At 36.9% G+C, this 20677-nt stretch overlaps 1 protein-coding gene across 1 annotated transcript in view; it reads right to left on the reverse strand.

Moving 5' to 3' along the window:
* The window catches only part of Usp9x (ubiquitin specific peptidase 9 X-linked), a 110227-nt gene that overhangs the window by 14394 nt on the left and 75156 nt on the right, over window positions 1–20677 (reverse strand). The window contains exons 27-35 of the mRNA XM_052171588.1: window positions 19864–20086; window positions 17010–17230; window positions 13943–14133; window positions 9851–10024; window positions 6435–6576; window positions 5080–5833; window positions 4082–4205; window positions 2873–3098; window positions 2050–2179 (exon numbers count right to left, since the gene is read on the reverse strand). Coding sequence (XP_052027548.1) covers window positions 2050–2179; window positions 2873–3098; window positions 4082–4205; window positions 5080–5833; window positions 6435–6576; window positions 9851–10024; window positions 13943–14133; window positions 17010–17230; window positions 19864–20086 — 2185 coding nt within the window. The remainder of the gene's footprint in view (window positions 1–2049; window positions 2180–2872; window positions 3099–4081; window positions 4206–5079; window positions 5834–6434; window positions 6577–9850; window positions 10025–13942; window positions 14134–17009; window positions 17231–19863; window positions 20087–20677) is intronic.

A 20677-nucleotide genomic window follows, 5' to 3' on the forward strand; every position in this document is an offset into this window, starting at 1 on the left:
CTTTGTGAACAAAACAAAAAGGACAGTTATTAAAGATATTTGCCCATCACCCCCTCACCCTTTTCATCTGTGTATATTCAATGGTGTACATGCCCATGGAGAACCAAAGTTGGTATTGAGAATCTTCCTCAAAAGCTCTTCTGCCTTATCATCTGTGGCAGGACTCTTTCAAACCCAGAGCTTGCAGATAAGAGTTCACCTTACTAGAAAACTTGCTCTGTGGATCTTGTCTCAATCTTTTCAGGCTGGAATTGCAGGCAGATCATCATATCCTACTCAGCAGTTATATGAGGTCTGAGGAACTGAACTCTTTTCTTGTACAGCAAGCACTTTGACTAAGCCATATTTCTGGCCCAGGTCTATCAAACTTTTTCCCCCTCAAGATAGGGTCTCTCACATAGTCACTAATGGAGATCAGGCCAGCCTCAGATTCAGAGATCTATTTGCTTCTGTCTCCCAAGAGCTGGGATTAAAGGTGTTCACTACTATGCCTAACCCTTGCCTATCACTTTATAAAAGCACGTTACTTTTACTTGGATTCAGAATTATTTAACCAGCTAAGAAACTTACCAATTTAGCAGTTTCAATATTGAAATCTATACAAAGCAATTAGCATTTGACAATGAGCGTGTAAACATTAGGACAGAGAAGGTCTTATAGCCTGGAAAAGCTAAAATCTAGATGTGAACTACACTATTCTAAGAGCAACTAAGTGAGAAACAGGGTTCTTGAATGTAGTACAGGCTCAAGATTACAACCAACCATAGAGACAAATGAGAAGTAAAGTGGGCCACGAATCAGTTAAGTGCTGTTTGGGTATACAACTCAAATTTCAATGTAAAAAGGTTTTGTTTTTTTTTTTAATTTTTAAGGAATTTATTAAAAAACAATTCTCTGAACCAATTCCAAATGTGGCTGAATATAATTATCACTTTTAAAATCTGTCAATGGTTTTCTTAGTATCAGTATACCTTATTGGTAATTTTTGGGGGAGGGGGGTTGGATTTTTTTTTTTTTCTTTTTCTGAGACAGAGTTTCTCTGTATAGCCCTGGCTGTCCTGGAATTCACTCTGTAGACCAGGCTGGCCTTGAACTCAGAATTCCACCTGCCTCTGCCTCCCAGAGTGATGGGATTACAGGTGTGTGCCACCACTGCCCGGCTGGTAATTTTTAAAATTTCCTCTACTATAAATGTATCTCCTGTCTATGCTAATTAACATAAGTTAACAATGAAAGAATTGTTTGCTGCTTTTTTGTTATTTTTTTGAGACAGGATTTTCTGTGTAATCCTAGCTGTCCTGGAACTCATCTGTAGATCAAACTAGCATTGAACTCAAACAGAGATCTGTCTGCCTCCGTAGTACTGAAATTAAAGGTGTACCCCATCCTTTGATGTTGAACATGCCCATGTTCATGCTAGACAAGTATTCTCCCCCAATCCAATCTTTTGCAACAAAATAAAATAGTGGAAGACAATTGTGCATGATATTTAGGTACAGTTCTAGTAGTAACTACACAGGAATAGGCAGGTAGTATTAGAAAGACCAAACTACTTTGAGAAGAAAAGGAGCCGAGTAATTTAAGTCAATTCTTACTTTTAAAACGTTAAGACTAGTTAGTTACGGAGAGCTAAGCAAATGCTCTCCTGTACTCCTAGCACCAATTGAATGAACATATTTTCTCTAGTTTTAATTTATTTTACTTTATTTTTCCCAGTAAAAACATGGATTTTCTTTTTTAACAATAACTGTGGTTCTGATCCAGTTAGTGAATTGGATGAAGCCTGGGAATGAGTATACTAATAAAGAAGGCAGATGTAGTATCACTGCTTTTGAAAGCAAAACTTAAGACAACAGAATCTCACTTTTGTTTACTACAGAAGTATTATATAAAAAATTATGAAGTGCGCAGGGGTTTGGGCAAAGGTTATTCTGTATTTAGAGAAGGTTTGATATGAAGAAGAAAAAGATATCCTATTTCATCATTGGACCTTCTGAATATCATTTAACATAATACTTTAACAGAGATTATGAAAATTTCAATTCTTACCTAAATTGGCATACATTACAAACAAGTTGAAATACTGCTGTAAATGACGTCCATGCTCTGAAACCTCCCTCCTCAAGAGATTGAGTACTGCTCTTAGTAAGTGGTCACTCAAACTTAAGTTGTCATAAGCCTGTAAAGGAGAAAACACCAGCTGATTCTCAACAAGGTGCAAAGATAATTTTATATGTATGCTGAACATAAGAATACTTTTCTGGAAGGACTGATCACATGAATTCTATTCACCCTGCTTACCAACACTAGATTGATCCAAAGGACTTGTATGCTAATGCTAGAGAAAAGCTTTGACAATGATCTTAAGATAGATCTCTTCTTACTATAGAAGAAAAGCATCTCAACTAAGTTGGCCAGAGCTGACTTTGCAATTCTGTAGCAGTTGGAATTATAGGTCTGTACCACAGACTATTGTGGCACCATACCCAGCTTTTGAATTCATTATAGATTTTCACTTTGTTGAAATTAAAACCAAAAATGTTTATTAAAAGTCCACCCTAAAGAAGTGTTATGAAAATCCCATATAGAAACACCATGTGGGTTGGGCTAGGGTGTGTGGTGGTTCAGTGGTAGAGAACATTCCCAAATAGACAAGGCTCTAGTTTTCATTGCCAGCACAAAAGGGAATTTTCTTTTGAAGAGATTATCTACATACACTGTTGCTTTTTATCTGTAATTTTAATGAAACTCAGGTGATCAGTCTAGGTGTTTGATAATGTGTGGTAAACATAAAAAACGCATTCATTTTTTTCTCTTCAATTTCAGGAAAATGGTTTTTTGTAAATACATATATAAACAAAGGTACAATTACCTGACTAGAAGGTCCAGGAGATGCAAAAGGTGAAGGACAAGGTCCGTCTTGTAAAGAAAAATGTGCAATGAAAACTATGAGTTTTGCAAATGCACCTCTCACTTCTGCACTAGGACATTCCAAAAGGTATTCAGAAAATCGATTTGAAACATTAAAAAGAACATTGTGAGCAAACCAAAACCGCACATTCTTGCTGTGACGCAGGAGAATACACAATGCATCATACCTAAAACAAAACAAAATACAGCTATCAGACTATTAATTCAATTCACTTTTCTTATAGTAAAGGGATAGAGAATTGGATCAAAACAAAAGAAACAAGTATCTTTTTTCATTACAGAGAACAGCAGTAATGAACACTTCTGGTATTAACATTAAAATAAATGATGATATGTGGTGGTGCATGCCTTTAATCGCCAGGCAGATCTGAGTTCAAGGCTAGTCTGGTTTACAGAGAGTTCTAGGCCAGTTGGTCTGTTTTATACAGAGAAAGCCTGTGTGTGTGTGTGTGTGTGTGTGTGTGTGTGTGTGTGTGTGTGTGTGTGTGTGTGTTAGGATGGAGTGGGGGTTGGGGGGAGAAGAGAGATGAATACTATATGGATTGGCCTAATCTTACGGAATTATAAAATTAGCAAAAGCTTATATTGTTCATTAAAATTCCACTACTAGCCAGAGGTGGTGGCATATACCTTTAATCCCAAAACCTGTGAATCTTAGTTCAAAGCCAACCTGGTTTACAGAATGAATTTCAGAACAGAGTAACCTTGTCTCCAAATACAACAAAATAACTTCTTCCCGTACTATACTATCTTCTGGATATGGAAAGAAGCTTTTTACCCTTATTTTTTTCTCTGTGTGTGGGTGCACGCGCACACACATGCACTCAGGTAATGGACTATTTTGGCAGGAATACATTCTCTCCTTCAACCATGTAGGTTCTGGGTTTGGTGGCAAGAGCTTTCAACCACTGAGCCATCTCACTGGCCCTGAGTAAATAACAATTGCTAAAACGGCATTATAATGGCCTCTATACTTATTTTTACCCATTGAATTTATGCCAAGTATTTTAGTATGATTTCTTATTACTATTATTTTTTAAAATTCTGCCTCTTAAGTTTGAATGATAGTTTTGTGATTCTGACAAAAAAATAGACCACTCTACACAGACCACTACCAAATCTTAAGCAGGAATAAAAAGCCACAAGATACCAATCACTGGCAGATCCTCGGACTATTTTCTTTGTGTGAAATCCTGTAGTAAAAAGGAACCTAGCAGCAAGCTGAATACTAATCATAGTGATTTCTTCTGCTTCAGGAGACAGGTGATCTTGGCCTAAAAAACACATACACACATATTTTTAAAAAGTTTGCTCAAGTCCTATTTTCAAACAAGTCTGTACTTTGCATTCTCAATTTATTAAAATTCTTCTTAGATTACTTCTGAAATTATTATTCCTGATATTAGAACCAAATACAATGCTTTCTACTAATATATTAAAAATATTTGCTTCAACAAACAAAACCTTATCTCCAAACAGTATGACAATAAATACTTAGTACTCAAACACAAATCATCTTCAATTTAATTTTAGCCAAAAGCATCAACTTACATCCATTCAAAATGAAAATGTTAATTTTATATATTTAAGTAGCATATCTTTAATTCTAGCACTTGGGAGGCAGAGACAGGCAGACCTCTGAGTTCCAGGACAAACAGGGTGACGAAGAAACATCATCTTAAAAAACCAAACCAAACAAACATGCACCTTCAACCGCCAAAACACTGGAGAGATGGCTCAGCAATTAAGAGCACTCCAATGTCTTACAGAGGTCCAAGGTTAAGCTCCCAGCACCACCCAGCAACTCCAGTTCCAGGGGATCTAAAGCCTTTTTTCTGGCCTTCTCAAGAATTGCACGCATACGTCACAGACACGAAGGCAAAACATTTATAGATGAATAAAGCTAGCAGGGTGGTGGTGTTGCACATCTTTTGATTCTAGCATTTAGGAGGCAAAGGCAAGTGATCTCTAAGTTTGAGGCTACCCTGGCCTACAGCATGAATTCCAGGAGATCCAGAGGTACACAGAGAAACCCAGTCTTAAAAAAATAAAATCAACACACATACACACACACAGAGCTATGCCTACTAATAAATCTTAGAAATACGAATTACTCTTTGCTCTAAGAAGCTAAGTATTGACACTTACCTGGAGGAGGGTTTAAGTAAACACTATTACATGTAAGTAGTTTTTTCATAAACTGAAAATATTCCAAACTGTACTGCATCCGGTTGTGCATGAACTGAACATTCTGCTTCCGTACACTTCTTTCAATGGCCGATGGCATAACAATCTGATGGGGCCTTGTGGTGATAGCAATCTCTGATATGTATCTTATCACCTCATCATCATGACCCATTGTGTCCATTCGTTCATAAAAAAGTATATATGCATTCCACCATCTTTTCTGGCGCCTGTACGACATGCGCTTCATCATGTGATCAAACACTTCTCCCATGTACTCGCCACCAAAACACTGGTTTTTCATTTCTTCATCGTCATCCATTTTACACTCTGTTACATCTCCATCATCAAATTTATACCAACGATTTTTTTCACCATCCCCTCCATTCCTCTGAATGATGTAAGAATAGTAATGTCCCCCACTTGCTTGACCACTATGTACAAGCACACCCACAAGTCTGTATTTTGTGCTTCCTGCTTTCTCACTTTCAGACTGCTCATTCTGTTGTATCAGCTGACTTTCTGGGTTGACATTATCCCCCTCCAGTTTAGCAACACCTGCAACTGTGTAAGGTTCCATGTCTAACTCTCGAGGAAATTCAAAGTAGTCATTGAACTTGATTGCACATTCTCTTTCCCAGTCATAATCGAATCGTTTTAGTTGGATAGCAAGAACAGGAGGCAATTTTTTAATTAGCAAGCGCTTTACAGTATCAACCTAAAATCAATAGAGAAAATTAGTAGGTACAATCCATTGCAAAAACCAAACCAAATCCAAGCAAACACCACCATCCCCAAATCAGAGAGTTAAGCAAGCACTCATCCTTTAGCTATATCTCCAATTCTCTTTTGCTCTGGTTGGCTTTGAACTTGCTCTGTAGCCCAGACAGGCCTTGAATCCAGAAAAGATAACATAATTTACTAGTCTTAAGTGTGAATGTCCCTCTTCCTTGAAGAGTTAAGCTCCCAAGGACAAAATCTAATCAGGTAGTAAAAAATAAATTTTACTGTATTTAAGAAAATAATAGTTTCAGCAAAACAATTCTGGATAAGAGGAATTTTTTTCCTCTATCAGTTTTGAAGTTTGTTTCTAGGCAGAAGCAAATTTACCCAAGTTAACTCATATAACAAAGGTGGTATTAAGCTATTACAATTTTGTTTATTCTAGTATTACTTTTGAACTTTCTTCCTTTAAAATACACACACACATACACACACACACACACCCTCAAATAAAACTGTTTTTCTTCATTAGAAACTATTGACTACCCATTACTTTGTTAGAGGTATCATCATTATCGTAACAAGATAATTCGTACCTTTTTGTTGCACTTTTCACAATGATAAGCATTTGCCCCTTCTAGCAAGTCTCCTTTGACATACTGTTCCAAAGAATCAAGAAGATTTTGGTGGTTTCTAATGTCTACATTCAGAGTCGTAAAAGATTCTTCACATTCGTACCTACAGATATGATTTAAGAAGTTATCAGAAAAGGATTCACTCTTCAGGTTTTTTTTTTTTGATGAGAAAATGATTTATTTCATCTTACACTTCTACATCACAGTCCATCATCAAAGGAATTCTGGCTACAACTCAAAGCCGGAGCCTGGAACCAGGAACTGAAGCAGAGGCCATACAGGTTACTATCACTCTCATCCTGGCTTTCTCAGTTTGCTTTTTTATATACCTCAGAACCACCTGGCCATTCAGGACACTACCCATAGTGTGCTGGGACCTTTTACATAAAAACATTAATAAATAAAATATATCCCACTATGCTAATGGAAATTACAGATAAATAGACATCTGCATTAACTCGCTGCATGATAGTCTTCTTGACATTTATTATTAGATATTTTCCTTACTTAAACTTCAAATGTTTCACTAACCCACCCAATCCCGCTTCCCAGTCCTGGTATTCCCCTATACCAAGGTATCGAGTCTTCTCAGGACCAAGGGCCTCTCCTCCCTTTGATGTCCATCAAGGCCATCCTCTGCTACATATGCAGCTGGAGCCATGGGTCCCTCCATGTGTACTCTTTAGTTGGTAGAGCTCCGTGTGTGTGTGTGTGTGTGTGTGTGTTACTGGTTGGTTCATATCATTGTTCCTCCTATAGGGCTGCAAACTCCTTCATTTAGCTCCTTGGATCCTTTCTCTAGCTCCTCCATTGGGGACTCTGTGCTCAGTCCAATGATTAGCTGAGAGTATCCTCTTCTGTATTTGTCAGGCACTGGCAGAGCTTCTCAGGAGAAAGCTATATCAGTCTCCTGTCAGCAAGTGCTTGTTGGCATCCACAATAGTGTCTAGAATTGGTCACTCTTCAGTTCTAATGAAACTAAATTTGTAATACTTAAAACTTCACCTCTAAGGCTATGGAATATTACCAATATGGACAGCATTTCCTAGTTATTTAGACTGTGCTGGTCACTACATTAGGTTGATTACATGCTGTCCTTTGCCTTCATGACAAAATTGCTTGAGAACTATCACCACCCACACTTGAGTGAAGTGGGAAATAAGACAGGACAGCTGGGAGAGGTAGAGGCAGGCAAATCTCTAGGTTCAAGTTCAGCTTCTTTTAGTTCTAGGACAGCCCAGGGATACATAGAAAGAACCTGTCTTGGAAAAACAAGCAAAAAACCAAACCAACCAACCAAAAAGCTTAAGCTCTTATAGTACTATGTTGTTTTCAGGTGTGATTTTTCTGGACATTAATTATTGGCCCCTGTGGCAACTGCTTAATTCTGCCATTCTAGCCAAAGTCAAAAGTAGATAAGTATGTATACATGGAGTGAGCAAGTTCTTTTTTTAAAAAGGTTTATTTTTTTATGTATATGAGTACACTGTAGCTGTCTTCAGACACACTAGAAAAGTACATTGGATCCCATTACAGATGTAAGCCACCATGTGGTTGCTGGGAATTGAACTCAGGACCTCTGGAAGAGCAGTCAGTGTTCTTAACTGCTGAGCCATCTCTCCAGCCCAAGTGAGCAAGTTCCAATAAAACTTTATAAAAACAGGTAATTGGCTACATAAGGCCCATATAATTTATAGGTTTTTTGACTACTACTCTAGGCAAATAAAGTTCTATGATAGCAAACTGCTGTTTTAAAAGAATTTAATTGAAAACTTTTCTAAAATTTATTATCTATAGTGTGTGTAGCTGCATGTGCTATTGCATACATGTAATACATACATGTAATAGCAAGGCATGTGAGAGGACAAATTTGTGAAGTTGGTTCTCTCCTTCCAGTTTGCCAATTTGAGCCTCCAAGTCCTTTATCAGTTGAACCACCTCACTATCCCCAATTAAAAAACATTTGTTATTGTTAAAATTTATGTGTAAGTTTGTGTGTCTGCTATGTGTTGTATGCTCATCAAGGCCAGAGAAGGGTGTTGGATCACTTGGAGTTTGAGTTGTGTGTCATGAAACTAAACTTGGTTTCTCTGGAGAGCAGGCAAGAGCTTGTAACTGCTAAACTCTGGTTTATTTCATGTTATTTTTTTAAAAAAGAAATGTATGTGCTAGCATGTATGTCTATATATAATGTACATGCCCAGTATCCAGGAAGCTAGGAGGATGTGTTAGATCCCCTGAAAAATGGAGTTACAGACAGTTGCTATGTCGCCATGTGGGTGCTGGGAATTGAACCTGAGGTCTTCTATAAGAGCAGCCAGTTCTTAAACAGTAAGCTGGATCTCCAGAACCTCTAATTATTAAATTATCATACATAGTAAAGTAACAGATTTCCTTATAGCACTGAAATACAATGTTGGTGTGATTTGACAGTCAGTAATGCATATTTAATATTTTATAGAGAGAATGCATATAGATTGTTTTAGATTAACTATGAGTGCCTGTACCATATACATGCCTACTGCCTGAGGAGGCTAGGTCATCAGATCTGCCAAAACCAAGGTTACACATGGTTGTGAGCCAACATGTGAGCCAACATGAAACCCAGTCTTCTTCAAGAGCAGTCAGTGCTCTTAAGAATCTAGTCACCTCTAGTCTTGACGATCCTCCTGCCACAGGAGCACAGGAGTACTAGGATTATAGGCATACAGTGAGCTTCAATTGTTTTAATTTGGATTTTCTGCCTTAAGAAAGTCTATGAGGGGACTGGAGAGATGGCTCAGCAGTTAAGAGCACTGACTGCTCTTCCGAAGGTCCTGAATTTAAATTCCAGCAACCACATGGTGGCTCACAACCATCCGACTCCCTCTTCTGGGGTATCTGAAGACAACTACAGTGTTATTATATATAATAATAAATAAACCTTAAAAACATTTATAGTATCTGTATGTATACAAACCTTAAGAATGATGATAATAGGTATGTGTGGGAAAGATGGCAATAGATGATATTGTTTTAAAAGTAATTATTTCATTAAAAAGTAACACCTGTAGCCTGTCATCCTCTAAACTCAGTGTATCTATATTATCTAAATTCTAAGATAAAAGGCAAACTTGTAACATCTCTAGTCATTATAAATTGTCATCTCAGTTCCATAGGAGAATATAAAAGAATTAAAAGTATGAAATAGTAAGATATTAAAAACACCAAAAGAAATCAAGTTATTTAAAAAAATCCAACAGTACTCAGATATTCACTATACTTATTCAGTTGTAGTTGTAGGAGTTTAATAGACAGTGGCATATCCATTTTCATATTAGCACTAGTAAGAATTTTATTGTTATTAGCATATAACAGTATTATATATTAGCACTTACCTATGTGGGCAGCCTTGGCAAATTTTCTGATCAGCAAAGGAACCTCCCAAGACTTTACTTAGCATAGCTGGATGCCCTAAGGCTTTTAAAGCTTCATCTAAACTATCCACCAACGAATTAAAGAACTCTAAAGCATCATGTTGTTCACGAAGATTGACAGGCTCACCCCAAAGCCTAAGAAATGAATGGAATATAACATGTAACGTGACAACAACAACATAAAATTTTGTTATAGTTGTGGGTAAGGCAATTATACTGACAGTATATTGAAACAACACAAAAAGTCAGCAATTTATGTTCAGAGTATTGAGGGGGACAGTGAGAGTCACAGTAACAGTGTATTAAAGCGGCAAAGAATTGCCACAGAACCAATGGTATGGTTGATTGATAGCATGGCTCTAAGAAAGGTGGTTGCTTCAGATGGTACGCCATACACATGCATTTACTCAGCTGTAGATACCATTAAAATGAGATGGTGGACCTTATATGGATGCTTTTACTAAGCATTTTGCCAAATTTTGGATTACAGACAAAAAGAATGTGTATGTCTACATTCATTAAGCTGATTTTTCTAAATGAAAAAAGAAAAACTCCACTTATTCTATAGTTAATCTCTTTTCAGTGCTCTAAGGACTTAAGTTAGACAAAATAATTCCAAAACTATCATTCATACATAAATACATACATACATACATACCATACATACATACATACATACATACTTATAAAACACAAAATGAGAATAGCCATTGCTTCAGCTGAGGTTCTGATGTGACATTGTATTCATAGAATAATACACACAGAGGATCTAAGTGCATTCTTTCCAAGAGATTATGACAAATGTACTTTATATATGCTACAGCATTACTCAATAAATATTTCTTATATATAGCAAATAATATCACATATTTTAGAAAAAAACCCTACACATAGCAACAGTAGAAAAAAATTAGTCCTAATATTTGTTACATTATTGGAAATAACAGTAGTCTAGTCTACTCTATTTACTTTCAAGCTGTAACAATTCACCATACTTTGAAACACATATGCACCTTACAACATAGACATCTGTTAAGATACCAAGATACCAGTTCTTATAATGAGTTATTAAGTGAACAGATGCTCATGCATGTGCAAACGACATCATTAATGAATGTGCTTTTCTTGCTCTCCTCAAAGTTTAATCTGAATATAATTGCAAATAACCAATCATACAAACCTAATTGTGAGGTTCACTACTATATGGAGCAGGAAACACCAAGCATGTAAGAAGAGATAAAATACCTGACATTGTGGCATGTACCTATAATCTCAGTATTTAGGTAACGGAGGCAAAAGGATCCCGATTTCAAGGCTAGGCTGGGCTGACTATACACAAGTCTTAAATAACAATAAATTTCAAAACACCAAAATATAAGCCTAGAGGTCCCTTGGTGGAGTTGTGTTTTCCACTGCTAGGGATGGGAGGGAGTTAAGGCCCTTGGGCATGCTAGACAAGTGTGATATTACTTAACCCTGCACCCTGAAGCAGCACTTAAACAACAAAACACTATATATTGCTATGAAGAGTACAGTGGCTTTTTTTTTTCTCTTTCTTTAAAGATGGGGTTTCTTTGTATAGCCCTAGCTGTCTGGAACTATGTAGATCAGATTGGGCTCAAATTCTACCTCTGTCTCCTGATTGCAGGTATTAAAGGCATGTGGCACCACCGCTTAGCAAGTCTATACCACCGTGTAGTGTTTCTTACTGGAGTACTATAGCACAGTAGGTATTAACTTAAAAACATGAATGGAAGTTAAAAACAAAACCAAAAGCCGGGCGGTGGTGGTGCACGCCTGTAATCCCAGCACTTTGGGAGGCAGAAGCAGGTGGATTTCTGAGTTGGAGGCCATCCTGGTCTACAGAGTGAGTTCCAGGCCAGCCAGGGCTATACAGAGAAACCCTGTCTCGAAAAAAATCAAATCCAAAAAATCCCCCCAAAAAACAAAACCAAAACAAAAAAAAAACAAGCATCATAATCAACCTTCTAGAGCACCACATTTATGCTGTCTTTATTGTAAAACTACAGGAAACATGATATGGATAGCAAAACAGTTGGTGAGGCAGTGCCTCACCACCTATATAAGCTAAAGACTGTTTTCACCAAATGATTATAATTAAGAGCAAGCCTGGCCCTGTCTATTCTTATTCCTTCTGTTCACGGTTTTTCTCCTACACACAAGCCAGCAATGGTGGGCCTCTATCACCACCATTAACCAAAGGCAATCAATCAGTCTTCCTCCTTTAAATGTTCAATCTTGGATTTCAAATTGTCAAAACTGCTCTAAATTAACCTGTTCTCTTGATAGATTAATAGCTAGAAGAATTTCATTGTATAAGCTGAATAATATGATTAAAGAAGAGAAGAGGCAGAAAAATGCCACGTACCAACCAATTCCTCATAGAGGTAAAAACTGTAGGCACATCACTCATCTAGTAGCCATGCCTATATCCTGCATAAAACCAAAAATATCATGCTAATCTGATCAAGCCTCTGGATTGCACTGGGCACTATGCAGTGAGAACATGAAGGAGAAAAAGAAAATACTATTTATGGTATATGGTTTTCACATGGCTTCTGATTTGGGGAAAAATATTTGAGATAATGGGAAAGTTCAAAAGCTGACTATATACAAAGACACACAATGAAGTATTTATAGGTGAAAACTGTTATATATTATTTGTCTCAAAATAATTTAGAAAGTAGTAGGAAGTGTTCCTATGATTCTATTGTACATGCATCAGACAGATATGTTCATAATCAAGGTAGCTATGTCTTAAGAGACTAAAAGAGGCTAGAAACATTTGTTTTTGCAGAAGATGTGGTTCAGTTCCCAGCATCCACACAGCAGCTAGGAACCATTTGTAATGCCAATTCCAGAGGATCCAACACCCTCTTCTGGCCTTCAATAGCACCAGGTATTGATTTGGTGCACAGACACACATATAGGCAAAAAACCCATATGAATAATTTTTTTGACTGGACATGGTAGTGCATGCCTTTAATTCCAACACTCTGGAAGCAGAGGCAGGAGGACATCTGTGAGTTTAAGGCTAATCTAGTGTACAAAGCCAAGTTCCAGGAAAGCCAGGAATACAAAGAGCTGTGGTTCTCAACCTGGGTTGTAACCCTTTGGCAAACCTCTAGGTTCAAAAATATTTACAATTCATAACAGTAGCAAAATTACAGCTATGGTATAGCAATGGAAATAAGTTTATGGTTGGGGGTCACCACAACATGAGTAACCTTATTTAAGGGTTGTAGCATTAGTAAGATTGAGAACCATTAGAGACCCTGTGTCTCAAAAATCAAACAAAATTCAAATACAGTGGTTTAAATGATAATGTTCTCCATACACTCATATATTTGCATGCTTAGTCCCTAGTTAATCAACTGAATTGGGTACAGTGGTTCTCAACCATAACCCCTCCCAGATTACAGATTAGATATTTACAATTTATAATAGCAACATTATAGTAATGAAGCACTAATGAAAATAATTTCTTGGCTGGAGTCACAACATGAGGAATTGTAAAAGGGTTGCAACATTAGGAAGATTGAAAAGTCAGTGAATTTAGAGATGTGCCCTTGTAAAAGATATATAGCTACATGGGCTTGACGTTTTAGAAGTTACACTAAGATCTGTATCTGTTTCTCTGCTTGCTTCCTATGGATTAGGATGTAGAGCTCTAATTACTACTCTAGCACCATGCCTGTATGCTTCCTACCATGACGATAATGCCACTTTTATAAGAGTTGATTGGTCATGGGTTCATCTCTGCAATAGAACAGTGACTGAGTCATCAAAAAAGAGACTAAAGAATGTTATCCCTATAGGTATCAAAATATCACATAGTATACCTTCAATTTTTAACATGTCAAAAATTACCAAAAAATATTCTTCACTATGGAATTTTTCATGCTCAAAACAAAGAAGGAAATCTAAGGATAGTTAGAGTATTACTATTGCTTAAAAACTGAACATCAAGGTATCTTAGGAATATGGGCTATTTATTAAGTGATGTTTAATTACTGTCCATCCATACTTTACCTGAACTGTTTCCAAAATCCTCTGGGCACATAGTACTGCAGTCGAGAAGCAGCTAAATGGCCAAAGATAACCTGAAGATGTCTTAGAACACCAATATTGTACTCTTTCCTATCTTCTGTCTTACTCAGTGGTGGTTTGTCTTCAAATTGTTGAGGGTATCCAAACACATCATCCCTGGGATCAACATTGCTCTAGAAACCAAAAAGTATTATTAATGAACTAATCAGAATTTTAGTAAAATATGTTGAGATAAATTCCAGTTAGTGAACATATACTTTTACTTTATTTCCAAGCACTTAATTTTCAAAAGGTATATACATTTAACTTACAGTTATTGTTTGTTCCTGCCATTTTACATGAGAATATAGACATTAATAGTTGTAATAAAAAATGACTCAATCTGCAGCAAAGGCCGAAAAGAGAGCTAAAACAATAAACCAAAACTTGAAGGCAAATCTTCCAGACATTATACCTGGTAACAATTTCTTACTATGATATCAAAGGTACAAACAAGTTGGATCGCAAGCAAATGAAAAAACTTTTATGTAAATATACTGCCAAGAAAAGCAATGAATACGCTGTAGGAGAAAAATGGAAAATCACTTATCTGATGAGGACGTTCTAGAATCCTGAACAGACAGAGGACTCCTTAAACCTACAATTCAAATTGTAAAATACAAAAAGCTGGCAAGTCTTTAATCCTAGTACTTAGGAGGGATACTTCTGTGAGTATGAAGCCAATCTGGTCTACACAGCAAGTTGTAGGCCAGCCAGAACTACATATATAGAGATGCTGCTTTGAAGGAAAAAAAAAGCAGAAAGATTGAACGAGTTTTTGTTCAAAAATGTTCAACTTTAAACTCAACTAGAATACCTACTATGCTAAGAACTAAAAGCAGGGTCTAAGAGATTTCTGTATATCCATGTTCATGGCAGCAATATTCATAGTAGCTAAAGCAAGGAAGCAATCCAAGTGTCTGTTACAGATGAAAAGGGTAAACAAAGTATTATCCAGCTAAAAGGAGCTTCACAAGTTCCAGGCTTGTCTACACCACTCTTAGCAAAAGTGAATCTAGTCAATCACAGAATAGCAAATAATGTATGATTCCACTTATATGAGGTACTTAGAATAGTCAAATTCATAGATTAAAAAATAGCTGTCAAATGCTGTTGTCACGTTTGGGAGGAGTTATTTAATGGGCAAAATTACACCTTTAAAAGATAAAAATACTTCCCGGGAATAGTAGCAAAGATGCACAACAATAAGTGCAATTTATATTATTTAGCTGTACAATCAAACATAGATTTTAAGATCAGGTGCATTTTAAGACCTTGGAAAACAAGGAGTAAAGCTGAGCATCAGTGTGTGCCTTGAGCTGGGCAGTGGTGGCGCACGCCTGTAATCCCAGTACTTGGGAGGCAGAGACAGGCAGATTTCTGAGTTTGAGGCCAGCCTGGTCTACAGATTGAGTTCCAGGACAGCCAGGGCTACACAGAGAAACCCTGTCTCAAAAACAAGACAAAAAAAAAAAAAAAACCCAAAACAAAAACAAAAAAACCCACAGTGTGTGCCTTGAATCCCAGCTACTAATGCTAGCCCAGAAAAGTACTGAGCAACCTGGGAAACATAGTCAGAACCTTAAGTTAAACAAAAACAAATAGTGGTAGAAGGTATAACATGAAAGTTATCAAGGTTCAAAATTTTAAGGGCTACAGAGGAAAATTTATAGTTTAGTGGACATCTTATATTTGAAACCTTTAATATAGGAATAAAGGTCCTAACCAGGTTTTGGATGTAAGCATCCCCTATGAAGCTTTGGTAGAAAGTAAAAATACTCAGTTCCCAATCCCTGGATTATCTAAATCTAGTAGGTCTGGGGAGAGTTGTTTTAGAAGCCCCCAGAGGTGGTAAGCTCTTTCTTCAGAACAAGTCCAAGTTTGCTGAATGAAGGGAAGAAAAGAAGAAATATCTAAAAACACTTATGACAATAAGAATACACTCATGGGATTCTAACACCACAAACAGGGATAGATAAAACAATAAAAACAGACATAGTGTGGGTTCAAACAAGACACAACTTCAGTACTGCTACATTCTCAACTTTGAAAAGCCACAGGGTTATCAACTTTTACCTGTCGCTACCACTTACATTTTTTTCCATTGATTTATTCTGCTTTGGCTACTTTTCAGGAAGCTTAAACTTTTGTCACAAGATCATGTAAACAGTATTTGAAGTAGGTAATAGTTTTGTTTTTTAAGTAGGAAGAGATAAGACTTGGGGGAAAATAAAAGCGTAAGTAAAAGGAAGCAGGCACAGATAAAAGTGAAAACCTTAGCCTAGTGAGGTGGTATACACTATAACTCTATCACCTGCAAAACTGAAGATGGACACCTTCAGATGCCAGCTTGGACATCATAGGAAGACTATCTCAAAAAAAAAATCAGGGAAACAAAAGGGGGGGAGGGAGGAAAGTGTGTCCCAAGACAATTCTTTGTCCAAAACATGGCTCAGAAAAATCAAAGGGTTAGCCATCATCGATTTAAACTAGTTAAATTTCAACTTCTATCAAACACTACTAACTGCTGTAATGGAGACACACTCCACACTAAGAGGTAGCCCAAGTGGCAGAGGCCACTTTCAAACACACTTTTGACAGTCTAAGGAAGGAAGCCACAACACAATTAGATCTTCATATCGACTAACATATCTGTAGGTTCACAAAGGTAAATTGATTTTGTACCAAATATGTCCAGACTTTTAAAATCACTAATTCTTATGTAATACAACTGCACAGCATTAACACTGTATGAGGGATTATATGTAATCTACAGATGACCTAAAGTATGTAAAAAGATTTGTATAGGTTTCATTCAGACTACTTGTATATTGGCAAATTTTAACATCTTGGGGTGAGGGTTTTTGGAAGAGAATCCTCGACCAGTAAGCTTTTGGAAGGGAATCCTGTGGAAACTGGTGATGGTACTTATCCCCTCGGTATCCAATGAGAGAATGGTATCTGTTACCAGAATTTCACATAGAGAACGGAAGTATTAAAAGAAATTTACCTCATTGTCCTGCTTCTCATCCCCAGACATATCATCATCTACATCACTACCTGTGCCTTCAATTGCAAGAATACCGTTCCTGATAGAGGGGATCATATAGAGTTGCTGAATCACAGAATTCATGTAACAAGTAGCACCAGCATTTTTCAGCCCCACAAATCCTTTTGGTGGGCGGGGTCCAACAGGTGGCAGGTATTCCCACTCAGTAAGTGCTTCACAAGCTGAAAAAGAAAGAGTTTTACAGCACAAGGAGAAATGATTTTGTGTTTTTTAAGTTCTCTTATTAAGCTGACAAAACAGAAACACTACTACCTGAGCAGTCATAGGAGGCAGGGCTCTCACTTGGCATTTCTCTACTAATAAATGCATTTAAGACAGCAACCCATGGGATGAAGAGATGGCTCAATGGTTAAGAGCACTTACAACTCTTCCAGAGGTCCCAAGTTCAATTTCTAGCAACCACATGGTGGCTTACAACCATCTGATGCCTGTCTCTGGTGTATCTGAAGATTACCTACTATGTACTCATATACATAAAATGAAATCTTAAAAAACAAAAGACAGCAACCCATGTCATTACAGGCTCCTTCACCTACGAATCTATGACCCTATTTGCATGTTTATAAGACAGCGTCTCATACAGCCAGGCTGGCCTTGAACTACCAATGTAACTGAGGCTATTCAACTTAAGATGCTCCTGTTTTTATATGTTTTTATAATCCCCCCCAGTGCTGGGATTATAGGTACGCAATACCATACCTAGTTTATGGAATACTAGGCATCAAAGCCACTGCTCTGTGTATGTCAAGCATGCTTTCTACCAACTGAGCCACATGCCAACTCCCACAAACCCCATTATTTTTAACCTGGTGTTGCTTCTATGGCAGTCTCTAATATAGTCAACATGAGAAGGCACACAGCTAACCTTTCCTTGTTAGGGTTGGTGTTATCTGTACTACCCAGTCATTAGAAACTGCTAAGTATTTTTATTTATATGTATGTTTGTATATACATGTATGAACAGAGGCTAGAGATTTGTGTAAAAGCCCTGGAGTTGGAGTTATAGTACTTGTGAGCCACCCAATGTGGGTTCTGAAAACCAACCTCAGGACCTCTATAAAAGCAACAAGCATTCTTAACCACTGAGCCATCTTTCCAGCCCATTAACAACTTTTAGTTTATATGCATAATAACATGTTGTGATTGCTCAGCTTTAATGAAATGAATTGTGTTTGTGGTTTCAATAAGGCCCCAAAGCTACCTGAATTTATGTCCTTTTCTGATACTTGCAAATAAGGTTAAAAATCGATCTGCTTATATCCACAGTGCTATTTTGAAGAGCAAACCACACGGTGGATATGAAAGTTTGCTGAGAACAGGAGATATACTTACTAAACATATCCTTATGTTTTTGTACCTAGCATAAAGCTAGAAACAATATAAGTATTTTCTAGAGGGCCAGCTAAATAAATGACAATATACTGAAGTAAAGGGTTTATAGCCAATAGATGAACAGGTATACCACTTATGTGTTGAACAAGGAATAATGACAGCAATATCAAGCAGAAAGCAAAAAATATCAGGGGGATTGACAGATGGGGTTCAGCAGCTAAGAGCATTGGCTGTTCTTCCAGAGGACCTGAATATGCCGAGATGATTATAAGAAAAATATGAACTTCAGTAAGAACTATGACGATCAAAAAGGCCAAGGAAACAGATAGTAAAAAATGTACTTTTTAGTGTATACTCTCTAGCACTTGTTTGCTTTTATTTTATTTTATTTTTTATTTTATTTATGGCAAAGCCTTGGTATGAAGACATAGCTGTCCTAGAATTTGCTATGGAGATCAATGTGGTCCTTTTGAATGAAAGGTATATTATAGTTCTGGGCATTTAACTTTGCTCCCAGTCTGTGGCACTGTTTGGGTAAGTTTAGGAAGGTGTGGCCTTGTTAGAGAAGTATGTTACTGGGGGCAGGCTCTGAGGCTTCAAAAGTTATATGCCATTTCCAGTTTATTCTGTTTCCTGCTTGCAGCTCCAGACTGTCAGCTCTGCTGTTCCTGCCATGCCTACAGGCTGTCATGCTTCCTTGCTGAGACAGTGATAGAAAACAGCCCAAGTAAACCCTTCCTTCTGTAAGTTGACTTGCTGTGTTTTATCACAGTAATGGAAAATTAGCTGATAGAAACAGGTTAGCTTCAAACTCACAGCAACCTTTCGAGGTACTAGGATTACAGGTGTGTACTGACATACTCAATTTATACTTAAATACCATCCCCGCCCTGAGACAGGGTTTCTCTGTGTAGACTTGTCTTTCTTAGAACTCACTCCGTAGACCAAGCTGGACTAAAATTTACAGAGATCTGCTTGCCTCTGTCTTCCTCAATGCTGGGATTACAGGTGTGAGCCACCCCCCCCCCCCCCAATCTTTATCATGCAAAAGCATTTCACTTAAAAGAATAACTCCCCTCCATTAAGCTAAAAAATTCACCCCACTACATTTAAACTTGCTAGAACATAGTGACAGCTTCAAACCAAAACCAAAAACAACAACCAACAACAAAAACAAAAACCAGAATGTGACGGAATTTCTTGGTGAGGGCCTGAAAGGTTTTCTGAGATTTAGGCTTTGGTTGCATTTACTGACTATAATGGAGATAGGTTATATTTCCGATTTGAAAAATAACATTTAATTTACCAAATACTTGTACCTGTACAACCACTTATATTCTTGTATCTATTTGCTAAATATCCTAGACTAGTTACTACCAAAATATGACTTAAAGATGTTTATAAAAGAGCAAACAATTTAAAACAGAATCATCACTACAATCACATGTTTTAAAGTACTTACTAGTTATTGCTGTACCAATGTAGTACATTTCAGTTAAAGAATCTACTATCTGTTTGAGGTTCCTCACACAGCCAACAGCTAATGCCACAAGTAACTCAAAACCAGCATTAATTGTGGCTGGTGAACCACAGACAGGAATGGCCTGTTCAGCAGGGAGCTCTCCATTTCTCATATACTGCAGGTAAACATTGGATGCAGGAAAGATGAAATCGTCGATTAATTCCTAAATAGTTGAAAGAAAGGATTAAATATTACCAATAACATACTCTGGAAAGAGAAATATTTGTCTTACAATTTCAGACTTTAAGCCTTACATCATAGAAAATTTTTGTGGGTTTTCTAGTAAAAATATTCTATTTTTATCTATTTACCACTTTTACCTATTTATTAGACATTTAATTTCTTGGATTTTTTTTAAGGTATAAAGATATAACTCACTGCTGCAGTACTTACAATTTATAATTTACATTTACTTTTATTTTGGAGACAAGAAGTCTATGTAGCCCTGGCTGTCTTTGAATTCAAGAGACCCTGGTGTCCAGATCTATATTTTACATTTACTTTAAAAACCAAAGTGGATTATCTATAGAAGCAAATTTTGAATAAAATTATACTAAAATGACAATTTTTGTCTGAATTACCCAGTTAAAAAAATCATTAAAGAATTGATATATATGATGTAGTCTTATAAAACATAGACTTCCAGGTATGGTGGTACACACATTTAGTTCTAGTATCCAGGAGTCACACCCTGGCAGATCTCTGTGAATTATAGGACAGTACAAACTACAGAGACTATCTTAATAAAGAAAAA

The sequence above is a fragment of the Apodemus sylvaticus genome, chromosome X (assembly GCF_947179515.1).
Source record: "Apodemus sylvaticus chromosome X, mApoSyl1.1, whole genome shotgun sequence".
Classification (NCBI taxonomy): domain Eukaryota; kingdom Metazoa; phylum Chordata; class Mammalia; order Rodentia; family Muridae; genus Apodemus; species Apodemus sylvaticus.